The sequence below is a fragment of the Alexandromys fortis genome, unplaced genomic scaffold, assembly GCF_014885135.2.
Source record: "Alexandromys fortis isolate MF-2015 unplaced genomic scaffold, M_Fortis_MF-2015_v1.1 scaffold_341, whole genome shotgun sequence".
Classification (NCBI taxonomy): domain Eukaryota; kingdom Metazoa; phylum Chordata; class Mammalia; order Rodentia; family Cricetidae; genus Alexandromys; species Alexandromys fortis.
In genome coordinates this window covers 115,908-140,953 of record NW_026068214.1, presented here as the reverse complement: position 1 = coordinate 140,953, position 25,046 = coordinate 115,908, and the positions used below count along the sequence as shown (strand labels likewise).

Below are 25,046 nucleotides of genomic sequence, written 5' to 3'. Positions count from 1 at the left end.
GTTTTTTTTTTTTTTTTAATGTGCCTAACTAAAATATTCTGAGGTTTTAGCAATGGAAATTTGATTGCCCATTGTGTAAGAACAAATTGATTTCCTATCCCACCTGAGTATGTTCTCTGGTTAGTTTAGCCATTTTTGACTTGAGATAAGATGAACCTATTGCTTTTGGCTAAACATACTGAATGCTACTTGTATGCAGAAGAAAATTAGATGATTACATGTTTCAACTTTTTAGGGTGGTAAATACATGTATAATTGTTTACATACTTTAAAAAATATGAGTAAATTTCTTGTCATATAGTGGCTCTACTTAATGTAGCCTGTATTAATGTGAAATATTTACCAGAATATTCAATAAAAAAAATGAACAGTGTTTAGAAGTGGGGTGTGATCCTTTCAGTGGTCATGAAGATTCCAGCCAATCCACAGTCATATTAAATTAGATTGCTAATGCTGTATTTATTTGTATCATGCTTTTCACATTTAACACTATAGAGTCTATTCTTAGACAGCCATAAAAAGCACTGTTAAAACTTATTAGCTACTTCTTATTCTCCTGTCTCCCACCTTATTAAATATGAGGGTTTTTAAGCCTTTACAGTTTGTGTTAGCTGACGTTAGCAAATAGGCCACTTGTTAGGTTTTGCTCTTTATGAATCATGACTACTAAGGCTTTCCATTGAACAGATTTAGGGATACCCAAATCATCCACTTTGGGTTCCTTTGTGCTTCTTGATTTTTGAATTGGAACATAAGAAGTGGAGGAGTTAATCAGTTATACTGATGAATAACTGAGTAATATTTATAAATCACTGACTAATGCTGTGTTTAGTCCCATGGACTCAAAAATGAAAAGCCAATATGCTAAACAAATCAATCACAAAAACACTAAACTAAGTTGGCTAAACCATACACTGTGTACAATGGAGAAGGAAATTCTCCTACTAAAACGTATCATCAGTTGTGGGTTTTTTGTTTGCTTGTTTGGTTGGTTTTGGTTTTTTGAGACTGGGTTTCTCTGTAGCTTTGGAGCCTGTCCTGGAACTTGCTCTGTAGACTGTGCTGGCCTCGAACTCACAGAGATCTACCTGCCTCTGCCTCCAAGTGCTGGGATTAAAGGTGTGCGCCGCCACCACCTGGCTCAGTTGTATTTTAATGTATTTCAATATCCCAGCATTATAAACAGTATTTAAAAGAAAACATTCTGGGGACTGAGAGAAAGCAAAAAGAGAATGTACACGCAAACACACACAATCAACAACCAAGAGCAGAGAATCATGCAAGCATGATTCTTACTCTAAAAGCAATTAAGAATTCTTAATAATCTTTGCCTGGGTTCTAAGCCATCACCCGGTCAGAAATATGCTATTAGTTCTATGTAAGATATAACTTACTTTGGTCTTCCACATCAATTTACATGTGAGAAAGCTTCCTTAAGCGCATTTCTTATTTTCTATTTTTGATGAATTTGGAAAATCTTACTGGTGGGAAGTTTACTGACTTTATAGTGGTCATATAAAATCTTCTCGGCCATCTCGCTCTAGGGCAGAACAGTCCTTTAGATTGCCTACATATCTTGTTCTTTCCTCTTAATGATAACAGAAACAATCACTTAAAATTAGTGAAATGAATGAAGCTGCTCTTGATGAAATAGAGAAAGGTAATCTTAAGTAAATTACTCAGTAGAACAAAAAAAGTGAGTTTTATTCTACATTAATTTTTTGTAAAGTATTTGAATGATCTCGGGATCCTTAAATCTATTTCTAAACCTTGAATACAACAGAAGAAATTCTGTCTCAGGTCAGAAACTAGAACCCATAGAGAGAAAGGAAGGAGAAAATCCCCCTAGAGAATTAGGAAGAAAGAAGTGTGCAGTAGGAGCCCTGGGAGACGCTCCTCCCTTCCCTTTTGTCAACATCACCCTCCTTTCTATTTGAATCTTAGTAACCTAATCCCAGCCCTGTTTTACTTGCTATAATCTCTTCTTCCTCTTCCTGCCTCTTCCTGACATTACTTTACTGCTATTTTACCAACTTGAACATTGGATTAAACCTAGCTCAGGTAAGAACTTGATTATTTTCAAAACATACAAGGGATGGAGGGAGGCAGTATGGGTACAGTGGAGTGAGAGTCAAAGGTCTAAGTCCTATTTTCATTTCTGTCATTTACAACTCTGTGACTTTAGGCAAGTTATCTCATTTTTCTGGGCCTCACAATCCCCATCTGAACATGAAATCAATCTTAAATTAACCCAGAGGAGTCTTGTGGTTATAACACAGATTTTCTTCTTTTTCTTGTCAATGAAAACGTATGGATTTGGGAATACTGGAAAAAATGTTTACAGTTCTGAGGTTTGGTTCTGATCACTGGAATCAAAGGCCTTCTATTCTGGAGACCAGTATTGATTTGGAAATTAGTGGAAACAGAAGAAAATGTCACACATTCATAGTGAGCCCTTAATTAAGTTTTAAAGAAACATCCTGTGAAGTAAGGCACATGTCTAATCCCATGAGAATAAAAGCTCTTCAAAGAATAAAACTGTATCTTCAAGGTTTCTGGATTCACTTCTTTCAAGTGGTGTTCAGTGTAATAAAATTATTGATGTTTTAGAATCCTTTAAAACTTTTGTGGCTACAGTGTGCTGACTTGCCCTTTTATAGGCCAGTGTGCTTTCTTCAGTCCCTGCTCTCAAGGGGGAAATTCCACCACCTCAGCTAACCAGACCAAAGAAGAGAGTTGGACAGCCAATGGTGACCTCTTCTAACCAGAGGTAAGAAATCTCAAGCCTTGTGGTTTCTGTTCCTCCTCCCAACTGGAACACTACTACACAAGAGGTCTGTCCTTGGTTTGAGTTGGCTCGTAGAAGCAGGAGAACAAGCATGAGTTCAAGCTAATCAGAGGCCAGCATGGTGTGCACCCCTGGACTCCCAGCACTTACAAAGTAGGGGTAGGGGATCAGGATTTTAATGCAAGCCTCAGCTCCATGAAACGCTTATCTCAACACCACTTATACCTGCCCGACAAAAGGAACAAAGGTTAGACTTCATACCTGATTCTTTCCTAGTGTTGAAGACCTTTGGACCACATTGTAAACTGAGAAGAGACAAACAAACCTGTAGAAAAACAGCTTTAGAACATCTTGTTCTGTGACTAGCAAGAAGTACTTGTACCAAACAATACAGCTGGTCGTATCTTCCTAGAGGACCCTGTCCTGGGGTGAGGACTGTGATGATGTTGCAATTTCCATTTACCCACAGTGATCTGGCAACTGACCACAGGCTAGATCTTTCACATTCACTCTCTACTTTAGGAAATGAATGTGGAAATTCAAGTGTGTTAATACCACATCCAATAAAGGTCATAAAGCCCAGCATAGTGGCCTGTGCCTGAAAGTTCCTCCTAAGGTAGAAAGATCACTTGAGCCGAGGAGCTCAATACCAATCTGAACAAAATAAGAAATCCTTCATATCAAAATAATAATAGCAGACATGAGCCTGGGCTTTAAGATATAAGAGGGCAAGATCATGAACATGTTAGATGATTTCGAACCTGTCTGTGAGAACTTTTCACTTACATACGTGATCCACCTGCCTCTGCCTACCCAGTCCTGGGTGTAATGATGTGTGCCACCAAATCCAACTTGTTTCACATTATTTTCGTGGTACTGCTGGGAATTCAAAGCTGTTTACTTAAGTGGCAGAGACCTGGCATTTGCCTTATAGGTTTAATTGTATCTCTGGTTGTTAATCCTAGGCATAGTTTTTGTTTTGATATTTTGATTGGTTGTTTTTGTTTCTGAATCAAATAGTAATTAATGTTAAACCTGTGACATAAACTTCTGATGCTTTATCCGGGTTATGCAGTTGTATGGGTGTGGAGTCTGGCTTTTTTTTTGTAGTTTTCTAGCCCTGCCAGCCCATTGTATGTTATAGGAATAACACTGGCTGCTGTTTTATAGTAGAGATTCAAAGAAGGAAGACATCACTTCACATGCACCTTTCTCGAAAAACTCTAGAATTTATTTGGGTTTCATTTTCATTTTGACGATGCTAGTGACCAAACCCAGGACCTCTGGCATGCTACACAAGCACTCTACCAGCTGGGCTATATCTTCAGCCTCTATAATTTTTATGTTGCCTCACTATGTAGACCAGGGTGGCCTCAAACTTGAAGATCTGCCTGCTTCTGCCTTCCCAGTGCTGGGACTAAAGAATGTGCTACCACATATAGCCTGCCCCTTTAGTTCTACTTGTTTTCTCAGTTTGTTTTGATGAATCATTTTAATTAAATATTAGTATGTAGACCTCTTCTTGCACTACACCTCCTCAGATTATAGCTTCCCATACTCTTGTGTTTCATTTCTGAATAAGTAGGCAGTCCCCCGCCCCCGAACCAGTTGTTACAGCTCCTTATAGTGCTCTGTCTTGTTACTCTGCACACAGTATTCATTACTTAATATAAGCTATGCCCCTGTTTGTTTCCCCTTTTGTAGTTCCAGCTACCCAAGATTCTCAAAGCAGGAGATTGGGAGTTACCCTAGCTTACCTCCATTTTCCTCAGCCTGTCCTTGATCAGATCACTTCACCTTCCACCTTTAAATTTTTATTACAATTATTGGGGAGAGGGACATACACATGTCATTGTGCCTATGAAGAGGTTAGAGGACTGCTTGCAGGAATTGGTTCTTTTCTTCCACTTCATGAGGTTGGAGCTTAGATCATCAGGCTTGGCTGTTAGTGCCTTAATCTGATGAGCCATTTCACTGGCCCCTACTTTGTTGTTCTGTATATCTGAATTTCCTCCATTTCTGTCTCCATTGCCACTGCCCAATGGACTCATTTTCAGAATCACCATCCTCTCTACTCCATGCCCCTACTCTTAACCATTAGGCTATTTTCTCACTTTCTTTAAAAGTTGAAATTGTCAAGACAGTTATCCAGTCTGCTTAGGCATGCACCACTTTGTAAGAGCCTCCAATACCTTTTGGGGAACAATAAAATATATATACACCTGCTACCTGGAATGTGATTTTTAAAACCTGCAGCTTATGCATTAACAGGAATTGTCCGTCCTATCAAGCTCAGCCAGGCTTGGTGGTGCATGCCTTTAAGCAACGGTCAGAGGTAGAGCTTTAAATCAAAAGCCAGCCTGATCTATGTACCAACTGCAGGCCAGCTAGATCCTGTCAGGCCAGTGAGATCCTGTCTAAAATAATAATAATAAAAACAATACTGTCCACTCTGTCAAACCTATCTTTGTTCCTTTCCAGAGAGCTAACAGGCTAAGCCTTCCTCACCAAGTCTATAGTTAGCTATGTCCATCAAAGGGCTGACCTCTGCACTCATGATGTCTTGGCTACAGCTTTCCCTGTTCCCATCCCCTAGTTTGCTGAACTTTGAGTAGACCTGGTGTCACATTCAAAAAGCCTATGATTTCCTGTTATGCTACAAGCACAAAAGGCTTGTATGCTACAAGCTACAAAGCTGGGCTGAAGGACCCAAACTCTAGTCACTCAAGATCTGTGGGCATGTTTCCATCAAAAAGCTTGGTTAATAAGTACATTACTGTCTGAAACTGTTGGAAGAAATGGGTACAACCGTACCTCCCGACATCCAGGAATAATTAGCAAATAAACTCTCAAGTCAGAGCAGATCCTGAGAGCTCCTAGGCAAGTGGTCGGAACCCTCAGGCTGAGTGACTGGCCAATGGCCCACCCCGGGTGTGACGTATCCTAGTGGTGTTGCCTGCTGCCACACGTGGTCAGCTGAGACTGCCTGCCTACACTTCAGACCTGTTTTCCCGTGCTTTCAAGGCACCCGCTGTTGCCTTCCTACTGCTCGCTATGTCTGCCTCTAGAAGTTGCCCTATTCCAGGGTGTCGAGACCGGCTCTCAGATAGCTACGGCACCACGCCGGGGGGTACACTATGTGCCACCACCCCGGGAGGTCAGTGGGCAGGGCAGGGGTTTGTGCTCTTTGGGGTAGTGTGGGGGGTGGAGTGGGGTGGACCTTGGAATTGCTTCTGCAGGGTTCTCCAAGGTATAACATAGGAGACTATTTGAAAATAGTTTACCAAAAAAAATAAATAAATAAAAGGCAGTGCCTTTTAAACTGCTTATAACAGTTCATGTTGTGGTGATTCCCCAGCCATACAATTGTTTTTATTGCTACTTCATAACTACAATTTTGCTACAGTTATGAATCATAATGTAAACACCTGCAGTTTCTGGTGGTCTTAGGCAACCCCTGTGAGGGGGTTGTGACCAGTAATAGGTTGAGAACCACTGCAATAGAAGGTGGCCACAACAGAAAGCAAGTATTATGTAGTGATTGCAGCCCTGGGTCATGAGCTGCTGCACTGGCAAGCGGGTTTCTGCCATGTGGAAACAGAAGGGAGCCGCAAGAATAGGGCAGGGCTCTTCGAGGACACTGTTGGCCATTTTCTCATGGGTGAGGCTAGCCCTAAGGGACTTAGGGGGTGAGGGGGCATGTTTTCCAAGGAATGCAACTCTCCTTTGCAAGAAGTGAGAACCCAGGAGGCTATGCTGGATGAAATTCTTAATGTTTCAGACCTTTTTGGTGAAAGGTTGGGCAGTTTGGCCCCACTTATATATACCAAAGCAACAAGATCTATGAACTGTAGACTAACAGCCTAAAGTACCTGAGTTTTCAAGTGTGGTGTTTCCTCTCAGGGCTACCACCACTGTCGTCGCCCAGAGTACCTACAGACTAGCTAGATGTCCCAACTTGCCTTGATGTCACTTAGACTGAACTTGGTTGGGCATGTCTTTTGTGGTGTGACCTGCCAGCTGAATCCTAGTTGGGCAGTAATGTGTTCAAGATCCTGGTTCTTAATTTCAGCTCTTATTCCTTCACAGGCACCAGGATCATCTACGACCGAAAGTTCCTGCTGGAGTGCAAGAATTCTCCCATTGCCCGGACACCTCCCTACTGCCTCCCTCAGATTCCCGGGGTCACAATTCCCCCAGTCCCACCCTCCAGGCTGGAGCTGCTGAAGGAACAGAAGCAGACAGAGGAAGAGACAACCGGTAAGAAAGTAGGACTAGCAATTAAATGCCTTTGTAAAGTAGAGTTGGGGCTCAATTCCAAGAGGGGTTCCTGTGCTAACTGGGCTTACAAATACTTAAATGAGTAACTGTTCTCTTGACTTCTCTCCCTAGATGACGAACAATTTGAAATGGACATGTAATCCAGTGCAAGATGACCTGTGTGGAGTTACGGATCTCTCATGCCACTGTTGCCACCACCTCTTCTAGGGTATTCAAGGGCAGCTGGCCTCATCTAGTCTGGAAGAGAGACTTGTTGGTTCTGGGCTTCCTTTAGTTCTGAGGCAGCTGGACCAGGGATAGCAGTGGACACTTGCCAAGGCCTCAACTTTCTCTGGTCTATACATATTCCTCCCAAATCCTGGCCCTCAGAGCTGGCACTGGGGAACAGAATATGTCACCTTCTGGCTGCTTAGTAAACATTCAATGAAATGCCTTGGCTCCAGTGTTCTCCTCGGTGCTGAACTCTCAGCTATACAGCTGAGAGACCCAGCAGGCCCAAGTCTGTTCCCAGCTCCCATAGGCCCCCTTCTTGCAGCATTTAGGGCTTGAGGCAGGCTGTGTGAGAAAACTGCTAGAGTTGCTAGGTCAAAAGCACAACAGCTGAGCCTTTCCAGGAAGTGAGGGCCCCCAACCCCCATCCATTTGTAATGTGCACTCCTAGTAGAAGAGATGCTGTTTCAGCTAACACCCACCTCAGTTTCTCCCCTGCCTTTTCTTCTGCTTCCTATCTCTTAAGTACCAATCAGTTCAATTCTGGAAACCTTGCATCTTTCTTCTCAGCATAACCACCAGTACATTTCTGGTCCCAGCTATTTTTTTTTTTTTTTTTTAGTGTTAGAAAAGATTGGGAGAAGGGTGCTGGAGAAATAGCTCAGCAGTTAAGAGTACTGGTTGCTCTTGAGTTCAAGTCCCAACAACCAAAAATATCTCACAACTTTGTATAATGGGATTTGATGCCCTCTTCTGTGTGTGAAGGCATATTTGTGGACAGAGCACTCATATACATAAATAAATCTAAAAGACTAGCCTGGTGATGGTGGCACACACCTTTAATCCCAGCATTTTAGAGGCAGACAGAACTCTGAGTTCAAGGCCAGCCTGGTTTACAGAACAAGTTCCAGGTTATTCAGGGCTACACAGAGAAACCCTGTCTCAACAAAAACAAAAAGGACTAGGCTTACACTGAAACCAAAATGAGGCAACACCTTGTTTGCCTCATTTAGTAAACCTTTGTTTGCCTCTGTTTAGTAAACCAGATAATCTTGACCTCAGATATCAGTAATCTAATCTTTGTTGTTGAAACAGAATCTCAACACAGCTTAAAGTGGCTTCAAACTCAATAAGTGCAGGGTAACCTTGAACTCCTCTTCCTGCCTCTAGTCTCAAATATTATGACCATAAGTGTGTGCTACTACACTCAAAAGAAATGCAGGCATCTGGTCTTTTTCTCCTTCAGTTTAAACAGCAGAAACAACCCCAATCACTGATTGTAAAAACAATACACCAAGAATACAGCAAAGGGCATGGTCTCTTCTGACCAGAAAGTTTCTAGCTATTTGAGTCTAGTCTTAGGCTGAAATGAAAATAGCCAACAACACTGTACTATGTTACAAAAAAAAAAAAAAATGTGCTTTTCAGTCTAATTTTGAGAAAAGCAGGTAGCAATATGGCTATGCCCATCAAGGCCCTTCTTGATGAATGGAACAAGGAATAGTATTCATGGAGCAGGGAAAATGACACCAGAAAGAACCAGTCTGGCATCAGAATGGCTCACCTTTCCTACCCACTTCCCACCATTGAGATTTTTATTGAAATATACATATTATGAGTAACAAGTTATCTTGCAAGTGGCCCAGGTAGGATCTTTGGTCAGGCCCAACACGATTGTCTCCCTGGTGGTAATGGGACCCAAGCGAGAAGAGGCCTTCCACACCGAGGCACAGATCATTTGAGTGAGTCTGGGGAGGCCCCAGGATTATGAAGACTGTTGGAAGCCTGGTACTGTCTGGTTCTCAGGTGCCATTGTAGATGTCTCTTCTTTGGCCTCCTCTGAAGACAGACTCCTCTTTTCTGCAATTAACCTTTTAACTCCCACCATCCACTGACTGACCTCAGTCACATGGTCAACCATGAGTGAGCGGTGAATGTCATCTGCTGCATCCCACTGGTGGTGTAAAAGTTCTGAGGAGAGACAGGGCTTGAGCAAGTAATATTGGCACTTGGAAGTAATACTCATGTCTTCCATTCCTTCCCTCCCAATAAGTAAAAACCTCTTCACCTGCCAGTTCAGCCATCAATGGGAGGAGAAAGGACCCCACCCATACCTTGCACTAGCAGTACCATCCTCTTCTTTACAGGAATTGACAACTTCCCTCCAGTCCACTGTTCCTGAAGCAGTGCCAAGCGTCGGCTGATATCGTCATGCACCTGTTTCTGAGAAAGAAACCGATCCAACTCAGTGCTGCCATTATGTGCATTCTCCGGCTCAGGAGTTTGACTCTTGGTCATTTTAGAGTTCATATTCCTTTACCCAAAGGATAGAAGTCCCCCACTAAAAATAAAATGAAACCTATGGATCTCCTCCAAAGACAAAAGACAGACATGACAAGAATTTTAACTTTTCAGTGCCTCCTCAGCCCCTTAGAGACTCATCTTAATGTTACTGTTCAAATAAGGAAAACATGGCCAAAGGTGGTACTACCACGCTGCATCTCCTTTCTTCAATCCTTTGTCTCTAGAGGGCTGAAGAAACCTTCATACAAAGCTTCCCTTTCTCTCCCAGACAGCACAAAAACAACCGAGTACATTATGAATGGCCTCAAGTTACAAAAATAAATAGGCTTATTAACACTAATAGGAGTTAAATTAAATACAACTCATTCCCATAAAGCCTCTATTGGTAGATGGTCCTTCAAAAGTCCTGAGAATCCCTCTGACATCGGTGTCCATTTCCCTGGAAAATTTTGAGAGACTCCTTAAGGTCCCATCAGAAGTGCTGTTTTTAAGAACCATACTTCATTGGATAGAAGTCCTTTCCACTCCTGGAAGTACCAGGGCCTACCTTTGTGTGGCCACGGCAGTCCTCCAACGCCTGTTCCAGAGGTCTCAGTACATCTTCCATCAGAACCTCAGACTCAGTGACTGGGGAAGCTGGGGGTTCCACACCAGTAGCAGGACAAGTCCCCATAGGTGGAGGCCTGGAAGCCTTACTTGAAGGAGGTGGATGACCCACTGGAGGTGGTCCAGAAGTTTCTGAAGTTGGGGCTGAAATGTTCAAACTAGATCAAGCAACAAGGCTTAGTACCCTCCAATGATCATTTTATTCCCATTTCTCTTTGTTCACAATGTTTAATCAACTATGAAATCTGAACACAGTTCATCTCTTACCTTTTACTGCCCAATTTTATTGATTAAACCAAAGCATGTTGGGAACCAAACTCAAATCCTCTAGACAGCAAGTACTCTTAACCACTGAGACATTTCTCCAGTCCCCCATATAATCAAACACTTTTCACTGACAGATTTTTAAAGGGGAAAGGGAAGGAAGGGAGGGGAGTAGAGAAAAACGTATAGCTCAATAAAAAAAAAAAAAAGAGTAAAACATTTTCGTCGGGTAGTGGTGGCACAAACTTTTAATTCCAGCATTCAGAATGTAGAGGAAGGCAGATCTCTGAGTTTGAGGCTAGTTTGGTTTACAGAGACAGCTCCAGGACTGGCTCCATAGCTACTGGGAAACCCTGTCTCAAGAAACAAAAAAAATAAGCATTTTCACATCTCTAAACTTCACTTTCTGTAAACACTTCCTTTTCCTATTTCTGGCCATGCCTTATTTCACTGATAAAGCCATCAAGTGGGATTTTTTTTTTTTTCTGTTTGAGACAGGGTTACACTCTAGCACAGGCGGGCATCAAACTTGTGGCACTCCTCTTGCCTTGGCTTTCTGAATACTGAGACCATAGACATACACCACCATGCCCAGCTCAGGAACTCTCCACTGGTCCTTTTAATCCACCCATTGGGGCCACCTTCCTTCCGCAGAAAGTGCTTGCTCCTGTTGGAGTAAGTGGAGGGCATCTCTCCACTTGTACTTTGTAGTCCAGCCCTTCTTTAGGCTTCCCTCCTATGACTATTTCTTTTCTCCATTATGATCACTTCTTGGCCTTTACTCTGTCATCCCATGAACAAACAAATGGACTTTACTGTTTGCTCTCAAAACCCCTTAAATTTCTTTTTCTTATCAAATATAGCATCCCACCACCTGCAAACCTATCTTGCAACACTCCACTTTTTTAAAAAAATCTTTTTTGAAGCACTGTACTTCAGTTTCTGAACCAGGCAAAGTTGTTCTCCTCTCAGAGTTTGCACTTACCTGTTTATTGTGCTTGAAATACTTTTGCACCTTTTAGTCACATTTCCGTGTTTACTTAAATAGCCCCCAGGAAAGGTTACCTGGAAACGTGCTTCTCTGCGGAGTCCCCACCAAGACCTTTTAGCTTGTTCACTATGTTTTAGTTTGCACTCAAACTGTTCCTGGCTCTAGCTTGACAAGTACTCAGTAAATACTAATTAAGCAAATGAGTAAGTAACACAAAGTCTGAGATGCTTATAACACAAAGATCATAGTAGGATCGTGGGAAGAGACTAGGCAAGGAATATCTGAAAACAGTCTGAGTGAGCCTAGTCCTTTTGTCCAACATACCATTTACTGACCAGGGCAGCAGAAAGAACAGGCTCGAAAAGCGCCTGCGCTTAGCCTCTTACTGGCTCCCAAGCCCACTCCTCTCCCTTGAGAGAGGAAAACAGGCCGATGGGACAGGTTTATCACGGACACCATCTTTCCGTACAGGATTCCGCCCACGGCCCTTACACACCTCTAGTGGATCCATCCTGCGGGGCCGCGACCCTCTTAGTAAGGGGCGTGCGTTTGGGTCCACCAGTCTGAGTCTGCAGCCCATAAGAGAACTGCGGAGGGTCGTTCCAGCCGCGTTCCTTGTTGCCTGCGAAGGCAAGGAAGTGTGTGAAAGGTGACCGGGCACCCAACGGAGGTTACTCTGGAGTCAGGGGGAGTCAGAGTTCGGGCCGAGTACCCACAGCCAGCCCACCCGGCTTGCTCACCCGGCTTCACGTAAAGCTCCGCCATCGCTACTTCCGCGCCGCCAGTGCCAGCGGGGCAGCGCGTCATTTCCGGGGCGGTAGCTTACTCACTCAGTCCAGCTTGTTGCCTGGTGGTATAAGAGGGGCTGCCTAGAGATCAGGCACCAATTCCTTAAAAGACAACTGGCTGAGCAGGGTGGTGGCAGGAGGCAGAGGCAGGCGGCTAGCCTGGTCTACAAGAGCTAGTTCCCTACAAGAGCTATTTCCAGGACAGGCTCCAAAGCTACAGAGAAACGCTGTCTCGAAATACAAACAAAAAAAGATGATCTGGATGGAGACTTTGTCAAGGGGCACCAAACAGGTAGGTTTTTCTAATGTCTCCTAGTTTGCTCTCAGGCGCAAATTCACCAGAAGTACCTGCTTGATCTAATCACATCAACCTCTGGAAGCTCGCTTATCAGTAGACTGCCTGCACAATTTTTTTCTCTAGGCTCACTAAGAAGAACTTCTTCAGTACACAAATATGTCAACTCTTCAGAAGTCTTCTGAAATGCCTTGGACAAGTCTCAGCTGAGCTCCCACAACCCTCTGGTAGTTCCTGTTATCTTCTGCTTACCTATTTGGTTGTTTCGCCTCAGAAAGTCTCAGAAGGAATCCTGATAGGCCTACTTTAATATCTGGCACAGAAAATCTCGTAAATTGTTTGCTGAATGAATGCAGTCACATTTCCACTATGCACCATGCCCCGTGTGACTAAAGGCAGTCAACAACACCAAGCATACATACCCACCTCACACAAGCTGATGGTCTCCAACCTTATCCCACGTCTAATATACTCACAACTAGTGAGGTCACTGAGGGATTTTTATTTGCACTGATTCTGCTATAAAGTTGCTGAGGTAGAGCCAATTGTCCAGGGTTGGACAGGGGCAAGGAACATAAGGACCCAAGGAAAAGGGTGCCAGGGGCCTAAGTTATAGTGCAGGGCCTCTCAGTCATCCATATAAACAAGGAACTTGGTAATAAGTAGAGGGTAGGCAAGTATCGGGGATAGGCAGGAAGGTGAGAGGCTACAGAACCCTGGGAACTGGAGGAGTGTAAAGCCTCCTTCCCCAACACTCTAAGATCAGTTTAGGACATATGGAGAAGAGAAGGTTTTAGCCTGAAGGCATCAAGAAATGAGAAGACGCCCCGCTTTCGAGGAGCTGCCCCAGCACCACCAACCCCTCCTTTGAGTAGTGGGGGAGGCAGGGGGCCACCAGGGGAGTCCATGGAGCTGGTCCGCTTGAGCCGAAGGCGGGCACGGGCCTGGGCACTCCAGGCCTTACCCCGAGCTGCTGAGGCCACCAGACACTTCTGGTATTGAACCTAGGAAGAAGGGGAGTATGTGAACATCCAGTTTTCTGCCCTTGGACACCTGAAAGCTTCTGTGAGGCAGGTAACTGGCCAAGAATTCTGTCCAGCATTCCCATGTAGCTCAAAAACAAAAACATAAAGCTCAACATTTACTGAGTACTTAAGGAAAGCTAGACACTATGTTACGTGCTTTGTGTGATAATTTAATTTAACCTAAGTTATTCATGAGGTGTTGCTTTACTCATCTTGCAAATGAAGATACCAAGGTTCAGAGATAAATGACTTGTCTAAGGCAGTGGTTCTCAACCTGTGGGGGATCACATACCAGATGTCCTGCATAACAGATTTTATTTACATTTAAAATAATATTTACATAACGATTCATAGCAGTAGCAAAATTAGTTATGAAGTAGCAACAAAATCACTTTATGGTTGGGGGGGGTCACCACAACATGAGGAACTATATTAAAAGACTGTCGCATGAGGAAGATTGAGAACCACTGGTCTAGGGTCGCACAAACAGAAAATGTTATATCTGGCATTCAAATGTAAGTCTGTCCAGCTGCAAAGCTTGCATTTTTTGTGTTTTTTTGGTTGGTTGATCTTGCTTTTTATGAGACATGGTTTCTCTGCAGCCTTGGCTATCCTGGAACTCACTCTGTAGACCAGGCTGGCCTCAAAACTCAGAGATTCGCCTGCCTCTGCCTCTTGAGTGCTGGGATTAAAAAGGCATGCAATACCAACTATCTGGCCAAAGTTTATACTCCTTTTTTTTTCCCTCCGAGATAAGGTTTCTCTGTGTAGCTTTGGTTCATGTCCTGGAACTAGCTCTTATAGACCAAACTGGCCTCGAACTCACAAACATCCTCCTGTCTCTGCCTCCCAAGTGCTGGGATTAAAGTCATGTGCCACCACCCACCATCCGGTCAAAGCTTGCACTCTTAACTACACCTACCACAAGAGACTATCCTCCATCTCTCAGTGTTTTGTAACAGTATCTGGCAAAACAGATTCTCTAGTGAAGAGAAAGTCTACAAACCCAACCCATCCCCAAAATAACTGTCCCAATCAAACTCTTAGTTATTTAAATTACTCCGTGCAGATACTAATTACTCAGCCTTCCTACCTCCTCTTGTGTACCTGCACTGCAGCATAAGTGGGTAAAATCTGCAGATCTCACTTTACTGTCTTCAGTGGCCCAGGCTAATCTAAGGTTCTTCCGACCTGCTCTGTCATTCTTGTTGTGCTATCACTGCATCCTCTTGCAGGCCAAGCACACCACATTTCTCAGGGACTCTAACCCACTAAACACCTCTCTCACGTCCATTCCTGAGGTTCTCTGGTATATCTGCCCTGTCTCTTCACCTGGCCCACTTCTTTGGGTGTCTTTTCTTTTCCCCCTACAGGTGAGGAAGCATCTCCATCATGTGGTAATGTAACTTGCTTCTGATGTGTTTCTGCTTCATTCTGTGATGGCAAAGGCTATATATGCCTTCTATAGCAATGACTTTTTAGGATTAATTACAGTGGTTGGACCCTGTAGATACTCATTTGTTGAATGAACAAGTGAACTGAATTAACGTAGCTTAAGTATCCTTCATTCAAACACCCACATACACCAAGAAGTATGTTAAATCAGTAATGGTGCCCACTTTGTATAGCACACCTTCACTTGCATGCTGAAACGTGTAAGGAAAGTGTGTCCACGAGTGTTTGTGTGTGTGTGTGTGTGTGTACACGTCGTATTAGTATTCCCCATACTTTAAGAAATCAGAAATAAGCCGCTGGATGGTGGTAGCACACGCCTTTAATCCCAGCACTCGAGAGGCAGAGGCAGGAGGATCTCTGTGAGTTCGAGGCCAGCCTGGACTACAAGAGCTAGTTCCAGGGCAGGCAACAAAGCGACACACAGAAACCCTGTCTTGAAAAACCAAAAAAAAAAAAAAAAAAAATCAGAAATAGCAATTATTATACAAAATGCCCTAGATTATTAAGTGTTAGTAACCAACACAAAACTTAGCAAAAACAGCATTAAGAGCCAGATATGCTTGTGAACCAAATTTGGCCCTGGGATCACTGGGTTGTGATTTAAGTGGAGCTGCCCATCTTGAACCCATTCCATAATACAGAGTGGCTACAAGGAAAACCTCTCCTATTCCCACTCCATCCCTAACTCACCATACAGGCAGCTTGTACAGCTTCAGAAAGTCCCCCAGCATGAGGCTGGCACCAGAAGGCTGCACACTGGAATCTCTGACAACCAAGGTCTGCGATGAGGCCAAAGGTATGTGGATCACGGCCAACACCAATAAAGGTCACAAGACGCACAGGGCACTGCCACAATGGTTCTTCCTCTGCACTAGCCTCTGCCTGCCCACACAAAGCCTAATCACTACATAGTTAAGCAATTGCTAGACCCAATACTTCCAGTAAAGACACACACCCCCACCTCAACATGCCTGCTTACCCTCCAAAGCCCCGAACTTCACCCTCCCGTGATACCTGAATGGAATGCGCAGTCATCAGAGAGTCAGACACACTGAGCATAGCAGGAACCCAGGTTTTCTGGTCCCCCCGGGCAGTGAGGGTACCAATGGCCTCATTCAGCACATCCATACCTGAGGAGACATGCCTGCTGTGCTGTCTGGCTTGGATCGAAAGAGTGTACAGAGAGTTTCTAGGACCCTTTCATTAACTTGGGATTCAGAAAGATGGGAAAAGAAGAGCTGGGGCTGAGCTTGGAATTCTGAGTTGGAAGAATGGGTATATCCCAAATTATATAAGGTAATGCAAGAACTCTAAGACTCATACAATGTAGCTCTCACCTCACCCATACTCTCTTTCCTAACACACCGGAGCCATCAGCCCCCTTAGTCCTTACCCATGGCTTTGTTGACTGGTAGGATTCCCATGTACAGTGCCTCGTATTTCTGAGCAGCCTGGCTCACTGCATCCAGCAACTCCACTGAAACATACATATCAAGCACCAATCTAGCACAAAAACTCAGTTGCCCCTTCCCTTGCTGTGGACTACACCACTATGTATAGGTTTTACTATGTAACCAGCTCTGGCTGGCCTGGAACTTGTGACAGTCTTCCTATCTCTGCCTTCCAAGTGCTAGGATTATACCATGCCTCACCATGCCTCGCTTCTGCACCCTAATGAATATGCCAGGACTCAAGCTAGAGGCTAGTAAAGGAGAGCCTGAGATGCACCTTCAATTCACTGCTTTGGATTCTTGGATCTAGACTCTCCAGGAAGAAGCCAACTCACCAGGAACCCCACCCCCATACCACCTCCATCTCTCACTAAAGCAGCCTGATGTTGCAATGCAGCGAGCCCTTCCCCATACCTTGCCTTGGTAAGTCTTCAGGGGAAATAGGATCTGGGGAACAGCAAGCAGCTTCTCCACTGACTCCTACCCTCTCCGACAAGATCTAAAATACAGCACAGCCAGCATAAGGCACACAGAAAGAAAGGGAAGTTAGGGTCAGGAGCCAAGCCCACCCTAACCCAACTCAATATTCCCTGGCCACCACTGGCCCTCACCTGTGCACAGAGCCCCTGTAGAGCACTTGCAATGGCCTTTGCAGGCACATCACAGCGAAACACATGGCACTTGAGCATACAGCTGTCTTTGTCACCCGCAACAAAGGCAAAGTCCCTAGCAAGGGCAGGTATAAGACTATTTAGGCCAGGGGCTTCTAAGTGCCTACAAGAAACTTCTAAAGTTAAGCTAAAGATATGGCACAGTTGGAGTAGAGAAGCCAGGGACAGGGCTCAGAGGATCTAGTTGTCACATACCTGTCACTGTTCCAGAAGCATGTGGGAGCACAGGATAAAATCAGCCCAGCCTCTCAGCCTCTCCCCCATCTGTCCCTGCTGCGCTGGGCCCATGGGCCCACCCACCCCAACCAGGACTGAACCAGGCAGGGAAGGTCATGCTGGGTCCACATCAGTGATCTGTGTCCAAGGGTTCAGCATCAGTGGGGATGGCAGCCTGCAAGGGGGAAGGGTGATGCAACTCTTGCTCGGGGGAACACAGAAGTCCTCACCGGCCCTTGGAGCTGCCCACACCCCAGACACGGATGTGAACCAGAGGCTGACAATGGATCAGACTGTGGTCCAGGGGATTCACCAGGCTCATGGCATCTTTCTTCAGGATCATCAACATGTTCTGGCCCTGCCAAGGACAGAGAGTTGACAGATGAAGGTGGCTAACACGGCAAACAAGCAATTTACGGAAAACCTACCTCTGCTGAGCCATAGGGTGAACCCCTGGAGAAATCAGACAACTCACCTCACCCCAGGCACCATCATGGGGCTGGCTCCGGTTGCGAGTCTGGGCCAGCTGCTGGATACAGTTATTGACAGCAATACTGCTCTTCCCTGGTGCCAGGTCCTCCTCAGGCACCTCTACCCAGCCCAGAGAGCGGACTGCAAAGCACTGACAAGATGGGGAAAAAGAGGTGACAAGCTGTGGAGTGGCATGACGGGAGACACAGGACCCGTCCACATCAACTCCGGTCGTCCTATTCTTTATCAGCCCACTCACTGAATAATTCTACCCCTGATCTTTCCCTTGAAACTGGCCCTCAGCTTCAGCCACTACCTTAGCTCCTGGCTCCAGGCTCCGGACACAGGATTCTTCACCACACCATGTCAGAGAGTTACTGGAACAGATGAGAGCCAGTGAAAGGGTTAGGATTCCTACCTTAGGGGCAATGGCGAAACCTAGCCTACTTGATCAAGCACAGAATCTGGGACAAGACCCAAAATATAGCACCACAAATGCAAACCCAGAAAAAGCAGGCCCCAGAATATGGTTAACCAAGTACAGTTCAAAATTTGAAGAAACCCAGTACACGAGACACAGGCATAAACTAAAATAAATACAGATATGAATTAAAAGTGTGGACAAAAGCCTCAAACTAGAACAAGAGACTGTAGAACACAAAATAGGAATCCTCTCACCCCACACCACCCCCCCCCAAAAAAAAAAAACTGAAGTGATCGGATGGAGTCTACTAGAACATGATGGGTCAGGACAGAGGACACAGAATATAGACCTAATGATAAGGACTTGCAACAGACAAAAATCAAAATACACAACCGTCAAGAACATGGGAAAGACAAGCACAAATAGAGCCCCAAAGTCCAGAACTACAGTTTAAAAGCAAATTGTGGAGACAGGCACGGTGTCTACTGTGTGAGTTCCAGGTCAGTTATGGCTACATACACAGTGAAATCTGAGACCATCTCAAAAAAAAAAAAAAAAAAAAGAAAGAAAGAAAAACAGGAAACTGTGGGTCCAGCTTCATTCTTTTGAGTGCCACGGTAACCGCAAGGCTTTCGTTTGGCCTGGGCCACCCCTGTTACCTCCGGTTCAATGAACTGTCCAGGCTGGAGAAGGATCTCCCCTTGGGGGGTCGCAGTTCCCAAATCCCCTCCGTCCTCTATGGAATAGAGATTAGTCAGTGTAGTAGCAGGCCTAGGTGCACACATGAGCTCAGACCCCCTCCTCACGCTCCACCTACCGTTCCTGGGTCCTCTGCACCTCCTAGTTCCCAGGTTGGGCGCTGCCACTGAGTGCTACCGCTGGGTACATGCCAATAGTAAGTGCCTGCAGCATCACGGATTTTTCTCCAGCCAGGGGGTAATCCTGTCTCCCCCTCCAGATTTTGGTCCCCCCACAAGTCATCTATAGGAACAAGGGGTTAAATCAAGGGGCCACATTACTCGTGAGTTCCCAACGACTCTGTCATAACCCTCGTTCCATCCCAGAGGAGACAGCCCTAAACTCCCCAATCGTAAAGACAGCACATGCAAGGATCAGTGTTCCCTTATCCCCTGGTTCTCGTTCCCGAGATGCCACCCACCTCCACCCCATGTTTAAGCCTTCCTTCACCCCTCATAAACCCTCAGCTTTTGGTCCTCCCAACCGGACCCTCGGTGCACACCATCGCAGTTGACCAGAATGATGGCCAGCATATAATCCTTGCCCAACATAGCCTCTGACAGCCTGCGCTCTCAGCCCACGGCGACCTCCGGAGCTGCAGGGTCCCCTAGCCCAGCCTCTGCGCCGGAGACCGCCGGGCCAACGGGGCGGGATTGGGCCGGCCTTGGGGAAGGGCAGAGGCGGGCCTGAGCTGCAGGCGCCGCGGCGTCCGGGTCGCCGAGTCCTCGCGCGTCTCGGTGCGTGCGCCCTACGAAGTGCACCGACACTATGAATCCCGCACCCGTAGGCAACTAGGAGTTCCTCGGACGGCGGAGGACCGGCGAGAACGTGCCCTGTGTGCACCAGGGCGCGGATGACATCATCGCGTGGAGCATGAGATCATCACGTCCCGACCTTTGCCCGCCCGCGTATACGGCCCAGGACCAGACGGGAGGGATCGGGTGGCCGTGCCTGAGCACAGCCTAGAGTAATAGGGAAAAAACGCCCCGCCTTTTCCCGAAATGCCCCGGAAGTGCCTCTACCCTCGGTAGAGTTGGAAGTAACCTCTGACATACGGGGGCGGGGCTGCGCATGCGCAACAAGTTCGGCGGGGAAGATGGCGGATGACAAGGTGAGTTGAAGTCTAGGGGTGCTTCGGTCGGCGTGGTTTTCAAATTCTTTAACCTTTATAGATTTGAGCAGAGACGACGGGGATAATTCTTGTTTTTTCCCCTGGGTTCCTGTCAACTGCCTCAACAGTAGGGGGCTTTAGGCGAAGGGCTACTCTTCCCGGGACTGACACGGTGCCTAATTGGGAGCACACATTCAAATATAATCACTCTGTAGCAGTGCTCATTGGGGCCGTTTCCTCGCCCCTGAAGTCTCCCTTACAGAGACAGCATTTCCATTCCACCCTTACCACCGCCCTCACTCAGACACTTCCTGCTTCCTACGGACCTGCCACCAGACCCGAGTCTTGTAGCCACCCTCCTGCTGACACATGTTCGCCACATATTCGTGTATTCTCATTCAGTGTGAGATGACCTGAGCAGATAGCAGGTTAACCTCGAATTGTACGGGAAACTGCTTCAACCTGTTATTCCCAGCTGGTCCAGAAGCCCAGCATCACCCACAGATTTATTCCTAGCCTGCCAGTTTCTCTGTCAGGTACCGGGACACAGCAACGAAAGCAGGCTAATGGCCATTTTCAGCAGGCTTGTACTTCAGCCAATAGTATTTCCTTCCTAAAGCTAAATAGAAGTGCCTCTGCTTGCCCCGAGATTCTGTGGAAGTCATTACAAGTTCCTCATGCACGTCCCATCTGTCACCTCCCGGCCCCCACGGGAGTGTTTTGCTTTTCAGTGTCTGCCTTCCTTCATCGCTGCTGCCTCGGGAAGGTGTTGTAGGAAGAGATTTATTCGGTTCTTCCCACCATCCCTCCCACAGCTCACCTAGTTCCTAGCCTCTGATAAAATTGAGCAGGGCATGGGACTGGGTCAAGCCTGCTGGAGCCAGCCTCTCCCTTGTCCTAGGATTCTCTGCCGAAGCTTAAGGACCTGACATTTCTCAAGAACCAGCTGGAGCGCCTCCAGCAGCGTGTGGAGGATGAAGTCAACAGTGGCGTGAGCCAGGTAAGGGCCCAGTTGCTCTTGGGAATGTTGAATAAATAGCACGTAGAGTTTTAGTTTAGCGAATGGACATTGAGGGCTCAACGAAAGTCTCCCTGAGGAAAAAAAAAAACTGGAACTGGGCATTGTGGTGCAGACAAGTTCAAGGCCAACCTGGGCTACCTAGAGGATTGTAGGCCAGCCAGTGCTACACGCAAGAGACCCTGTCTCAAAACCAGCAGGGGAGGGAAAAATAGCACTGAAGCTGAGATCCTAAATAGGTGTTCAATAGGTGAGGTCGGGGTGGGGGCATTCCAGGTACAGCACAGACAAACCTTGGTGATGAGCAGCATTGTGAACAGGAAGCAGGAGAAGGGTAGTTTGCGGTCATCATCAGCGACCATGCTGGGAAATGGTACTGGAGGAACAGGCAGGGCTCAGGTTCCCCAGAAGCCTCTCTTGCATTCTAGGTGAATGGCATCCTGGGTAGAGCCCTCTTGGAGTCTGGTATTGTGTGCTTGGGTCTCTGACACTCTTTTTCTGGCTCCAGAATTTTGAGATAATCCTTGGAGAAAAGAGCGTAGCTGTCGCAGTGAAGACGGGCAACAGTCGAATGCTCTAAGCCCAGCTTAAAGAGGAGAGCACACCTGATTTGCTTCTGTGTTTTTCCCTGCAGGATGGCTCGCTCTTGTCCTCCCCGTTTCTCAAGGGATTCCTGGCAGGCTATGTGGTGGCCAAACTGAGGGCATCCGCAGTATTGGGCTTCGCCGTGGGCACTTGCACTGGCATCTATGTAGCTCAGTCATATGCTGTACCCAACGTGGAGAAGACCCTGAAGAACTACTTTAGGTCACTACGAAAGGGGCCCGACTAGATCCTTTGGGGAAGGCAGGATGGGCGTGTTGGGCCTGCAGGTAGAGGCCTTTCTATCACAGACTCTCTGTCTGGCTTCCCCTGCCATTGTTCATTTGCTGTCTCCAGCTGACCTGTCTCTTTCATCCTTGCTTGTCCTTCTGCGGAGAGTGGACAGTGCTCGGTCAGCCTGCACCCTGCACTCCTTCCCCCCCTAGTTCCATGGGACTAACCCCTAAACTATGGGTCATGAGCCCCGCCTTCAAGCCCTAACTGTGGAGCGTGCACCTGACTCTGACGTTCAGTATTCTCTCTGGTGATGCACCACCATTCTGTACTCGATTTCCTTCAGATGCCTCCCCGTCCCTCTGTCGCTTGCTAGCTACACAGGCCACCCAGGGTCTGGTGTAGGCCATGAGTGTAGAAGATGGGGGTGTGCCAGGCCTAGCCCGTCCAAGACAGGCTCGCTGGACCCTGATGCTATTCCTGTCTACTGCCATGTATGGTGCCCATGCACCGTTCCTAGCCCTGTGCCATGTGGATGGCCGAGTGCCCTTCCGGCCCTCCTCAGCTGTGTTGCTCACTGAGCTGACCAAACTACTGCTGTGCGCCTTCTCCCTCCTGATGGGCTGGCAAACATGGCCCCAGGGCACAGCACCCTGGCGCCAGGCTGCCCCTTTTGCCCTGTCAGCCCTGCTCTATGGCGCCAACAACAACCTGGTGATCTATCTGCAGCGTTACATGGACCCCAGCACCTACCAGGTGCTGAGCAATCTCAAAATTGGAAGCACAGCTCTGTTGTACTGCCTCTGCCTTGGGCGTCGCCTCTCTGCACGGCAGGGGTTGGCACTGCTGCTGCTGATGGCTGCAGGAGCCTGCTATGCGTCGGGTGGCTTTCAGGAACCCATGAGCACCCTTCCTGGACCTCCGTCAGCAGCCGGATCCCGTGCCATGGCCTTGCATATCACTCCCCTGGGACTTGTGCTCCTCCTCTTGTACTGCCTCATCTCCGGCTTGTCCTCGGTGTACACAGAGCTGATCATGAAGCGACAGCGGCTGCCCTTGGCTCTTCAGAACCTCTTCCTCTACACTTTCGGGGTGATCCTGAACCTTGGACTGTATGCCGGCAGCGGCCCCGGCCCGGGCTTCCTGGAGGGTTTCTCTGGGTGGGCAGTGCTGGTGGTGCTGAACCAGGCGGTAAACGGACTGCTCATGTCGGCTGTCATGAAGCACGGCAGCAGCATCACGCGCCTCTTCGTCGTGTCCTGCTCCCTGGTGGTCAACGCTGTGCTTTCAGCAGTGCTGCTGCAGCTCCAGCTCACAGCCGTCTTCTTCCTGGCCACGCTGCTCATTGGCCTGGCTGTGTGCTTGTACTACGGTAGCCCCTAAGGCCTTGGCTGCCCCCACACCCACTTGTGGCTGTGTAGATTAGATGCAACCACCAGAGCCACCTCCTATCTTACCACCACACCCCGCCCAGCAGCCCTGTAACAAGTGCCTTGTAAGAAACACTGAGGTGGCCGTGGCCTTTGGATGTTCAGGGGGGTGAGCGTTACCCCTAGGAGGTATAAAGAGTGGGCTTGGTTAAGGAAGCGCCTAACCACACCCCTATATTCCTTCATACTAAAGAACTGGAAGCTCCAAACCGAAGCCCGGGCATCCTGTCCTTGAGGAACCCTGCCTCGTCCTGCATGCACATGGCTACTTAAGTTTGCTCTTCTTGCCTGCTGTGGTGCCTGAAGCTTGGTGCTGGCTGCTCCGCCCGGCATGGTGGCCACATAAGGGATTCTTAGTTTGCCCTCTCCACAGTGCTGCTCCTCTTTCCCAGCCATTCTGGAAAGGTCAGAGGGGGCTGGGGTTTGTTCATCTCAGGAAACGTTGCCCCTGGGCCCTGGCTTAAGCCTACACTCCTGACCCCTGTGCTAACTCAAGGGCCCCGCTGAAGCCCACTTGACCTCTAAGGCACCTAGGAGGTACTGTTTTTCCCACTCGTTCCCCCTCCTAGTGGTATTCCACCTCCCAACAGCCTCGGAAGGCTCTGCAGAGTAACCAGGGACCAGGTACAGAAAACGTTTATAGCTAATCAGTGTCTAACTACTTAAGCAATAAGGTCTTAATAAAGTGTTGAGGGCGTAGGGTCCTTCCTACAGCCTCTCACAGTTGTACGTGTTCTCTGTTTTCTGCGTTTTATGGTGCGAGTTCCCTGAGGGTAGCCTATGCCTCAGCTACCTTCTCTGTAGGGAAAAGGTCTCACTTGAAAACCTGCAGTAAATTAAATGGGCTAAAATGTGCCAATTCATAATCCAAGCAGTCCAGTGTTCCCAAGAGTTTCAAGAAACGCTAACAGGAAATTGCCTCAAGTGACGATAAGCTGTTCACCTGTGAAGGAGGGGAGCTAATTGAGGTAGTGAACACTAGGATCTTTGGCAGGAAGAAGCAAGAATTGTTGCAATTTTAATCCAGGCTCTATCTGGGAAGAAAAATAATCACTATTCATATGTGAAGTCTGTCCTGGAACTAGCTCTTAGAGCCTTCATATCTCTGGTGACATGCCTTTCCTACCTTCTCATACACAGTAAAGACAAATCTCATCTCTGCTGTATTGATTGCTTGCTGGGTTACAGGCATGAGTATGAGATTGGGGGAGAAAATCACTATTGCTCTCTTGGCCCATCCCTCTCTCCTCTGTCCTACACACCTTCCCACTCCCTTTATGTTCTCTCATTTGTTTGTGCTTGGTCTTTTTCTTTATGATGCTAGAGGTTGAAGCTGGAGCCTCAAAACACCCTAGGCAAACACTACTGCAGGTTTACACTCCCAGCCTTTGCTCTCTATTCTCAGACTTAACTCTTTCCTGTCCCAAAGCTTACCATACTGTTTATGTGGATCCAAAAGTTTTGGCCAGAAATTAGAGGTTATATCAACACATGTACACTCTTTTAAAGCTTGCTCTTCGTTTTGTTGCCATCACAGATAGTACTTCCATTTAACTCAGTGGTAGAGTGCCTGCCTAGCCTGCATGAGGGATTTTTGTTTTAATTTTATTAATATTTATTGAGCTCTACATTTTTCTCTGCTTCTCTCCCTGGCTCTCCCCTCCCTCCTTGAATCTTTCCCCCAAGGTCCCCA

At 46.8% G+C, this 25,046-nt stretch overlaps 5 protein-coding genes across 6 annotated transcripts; 3 read left to right on the top strand and 2 right to left on the bottom strand.

The window, feature by feature from the left end:
• Positions 1 to 2,852: 2,852 nt before the first annotated feature.
• Eif4ebp3 (eukaryotic translation initiation factor 4E binding protein 3) lies at positions 2,853 to 7,498 on the top strand. The gene is made up of 3 exons (XM_050130384.1): positions 2,853 to 5,945; positions 6,878 to 7,048; positions 7,181 to 7,498. The coding sequence occupies exons 1-3, from the start codon at positions 5,843 to 5,845 to the stop codon at positions 7,207 to 7,209; spliced, it is 303 nt and encodes a 100-aa protein (XP_049986341.1). The 5' UTR covers positions 2,853 to 5,842; the 3' UTR covers positions 7,210 to 7,498.
• A 1,341-nt stretch (positions 7,499 to 8,839) lies between these two features.
• On the bottom strand, positions 8,840 to 13,258 carry Sra1 (steroid receptor RNA activator 1). Of its 2 annotated transcripts, none has more exons than XM_050130380.1 (5): positions 12,185 to 13,258; positions 11,941 to 12,066; positions 10,131 to 10,333; positions 9,394 to 9,502; positions 8,840 to 9,250 (listed from the first exon to the last, which is right to left on the bottom strand). In XM_050130380.1, exons 1-5 carry the CDS (start codon positions 12,249 to 12,251, stop codon positions 9,045 to 9,047), a joined length of 711 nt encoding a protein of 236 aa, XP_049986337.1. In that variant the 5' UTR covers positions 12,252 to 13,258; the 3' UTR covers positions 8,840 to 9,044. The 2 variants fall into 2 exon arrangements, with proteins under 2 accessions (XP_049986337.1, XP_049986339.1); XM_050130382.1 differs by having other exon boundaries at positions 9,185 to 9,250; positions 9,497 to 9,502; positions 12,185 to 12,870.
• Positions 13,010 to 19,899, bottom strand: Apbb3 (amyloid beta precursor protein binding family B member 3). Its single transcript, XM_050130385.1, has 13 exons — positions 19,481 to 19,899; positions 19,058 to 19,221; positions 18,900 to 18,976; positions 18,133 to 18,193; positions 17,821 to 17,967; positions 17,576 to 17,703; positions 17,325 to 17,330; positions 17,070 to 17,205; positions 16,873 to 16,957; positions 16,401 to 16,484; positions 16,022 to 16,137; positions 15,698 to 15,889; positions 13,010 to 13,531 (listed from the first exon to the last, which is right to left on the bottom strand). Exons 1-13 carry the CDS (start codon positions 19,527 to 19,529, stop codon positions 13,295 to 13,297), a joined length of 1,482 nt encoding a protein of 493 aa, XP_049986342.1. The 5' UTR covers positions 19,530 to 19,899; the 3' UTR covers positions 13,010 to 13,294.
• A 31-nt stretch (positions 19,900 to 19,930) lies between these two features.
• Positions 19,931 to 21,955, top strand: LOC126493387 (SLC35A4 upstream open reading frame protein). The gene is made up of 3 exons (XM_050130383.1): positions 19,931 to 20,089; positions 20,991 to 21,089; positions 21,742 to 21,955. The coding sequence occupies exons 1-3, from the start codon at positions 20,075 to 20,077 to the stop codon at positions 21,937 to 21,939; spliced, it is 312 nt and encodes a 103-aa protein (XP_049986340.1). The 5' UTR covers positions 19,931 to 20,074; the 3' UTR covers positions 21,940 to 21,955.
• A 376-nt stretch (positions 21,956 to 22,331) lies between these two features.
• Slc35a4 (solute carrier family 35 member A4) lies at positions 22,332 to 24,087 on the top strand. The gene has a single exon (XM_050130379.1). The coding sequence runs from the start codon at positions 22,332 to 22,334 to the stop codon at positions 23,304 to 23,306; it is 975 nt and encodes a 324-aa protein (XP_049986336.1). The 3' UTR covers positions 23,307 to 24,087.
• Positions 24,088 to 25,046: the final 959 nt, after the last annotated feature.

Excerpts from the sequence above, each read along its gene's own strand:
- Eif4ebp3 (XM_050130384.1), top strand. The coding sequence starts at position 5,843 with ATGTCTGCCTCTAGAAGTTGCCCTATTCCAGGGTGTCGAGACCGGCTC. Across the intron at positions 5,946-6,877 it reads ATGTGCCACCACCCCGGGAG|GCACCAGGATCATCTACGAC; the intron begins GTCAGTGGGCAG and ends ATTCCTTCACAG. Across the intron at positions 7,049-7,180 it reads GACAGAGGAAGAGACAACCG|ATGACGAACAATTTGAAATG; the intron begins GTAAGAAAGTAG and ends TTCTCTCCCTAG.
- Sra1 (XM_050130380.1), bottom strand. The coding sequence starts at position 12,251 with ATGACGCGCTGCCCCGCTGGCACTGGCGGCGCGGAAGTAGCGATGGCG. Across the intron at positions 10,334-11,940 it reads GCAGGATGGATCCACTAGAG|CCCCAACTTCAGAAACTTCT; the intron begins GTGTGTAAGGGC and ends TGAACATTTCAG. Across the intron at positions 9,503-10,130 it reads ACTGCCGTGGCCACACAAAG|AAACAGGTGCATGACGATAT; the intron begins GTAGGCCCTGGT and ends TTTCTTTCTCAG.
- Apbb3 (XM_050130385.1), bottom strand. The coding sequence starts at position 19,529 with ATGTTGGGCAAGGATTATATGCTGGCCATCATTCTGGTCAACTGCGAT. Across the intron at positions 17,704-17,820 it reads ATGATGGTGCCTGGGGTGAG|GGCCAGAACATGTTGATGAT; the intron begins GTGAGTTGTCTG and ends TGTCCTTGGCAG. Across the intron at positions 13,532-15,697 it reads CTGTACAAGCTGCCTGTATG|GTTCAATACCAGAAGTGTCT; the intron begins GTGAGTTAGGGA and ends CCTTCTTCCTAG.
- LOC126493387 (XM_050130383.1), top strand. Across the intron at positions 21,090-21,741 it reads TCAACAGTGGCGTGAGCCAG|GATGGCTCGCTCTTGTCCTC; the intron begins GTAAGGGCCCAG and ends TTTTCCCTGCAG.
- Slc35a4 (XM_050130379.1), top strand. The coding sequence starts at position 22,332 with ATGAGTGTAGAAGATGGGGGTGTGCCAGGCCTAGCCCGTCCAAGACAG.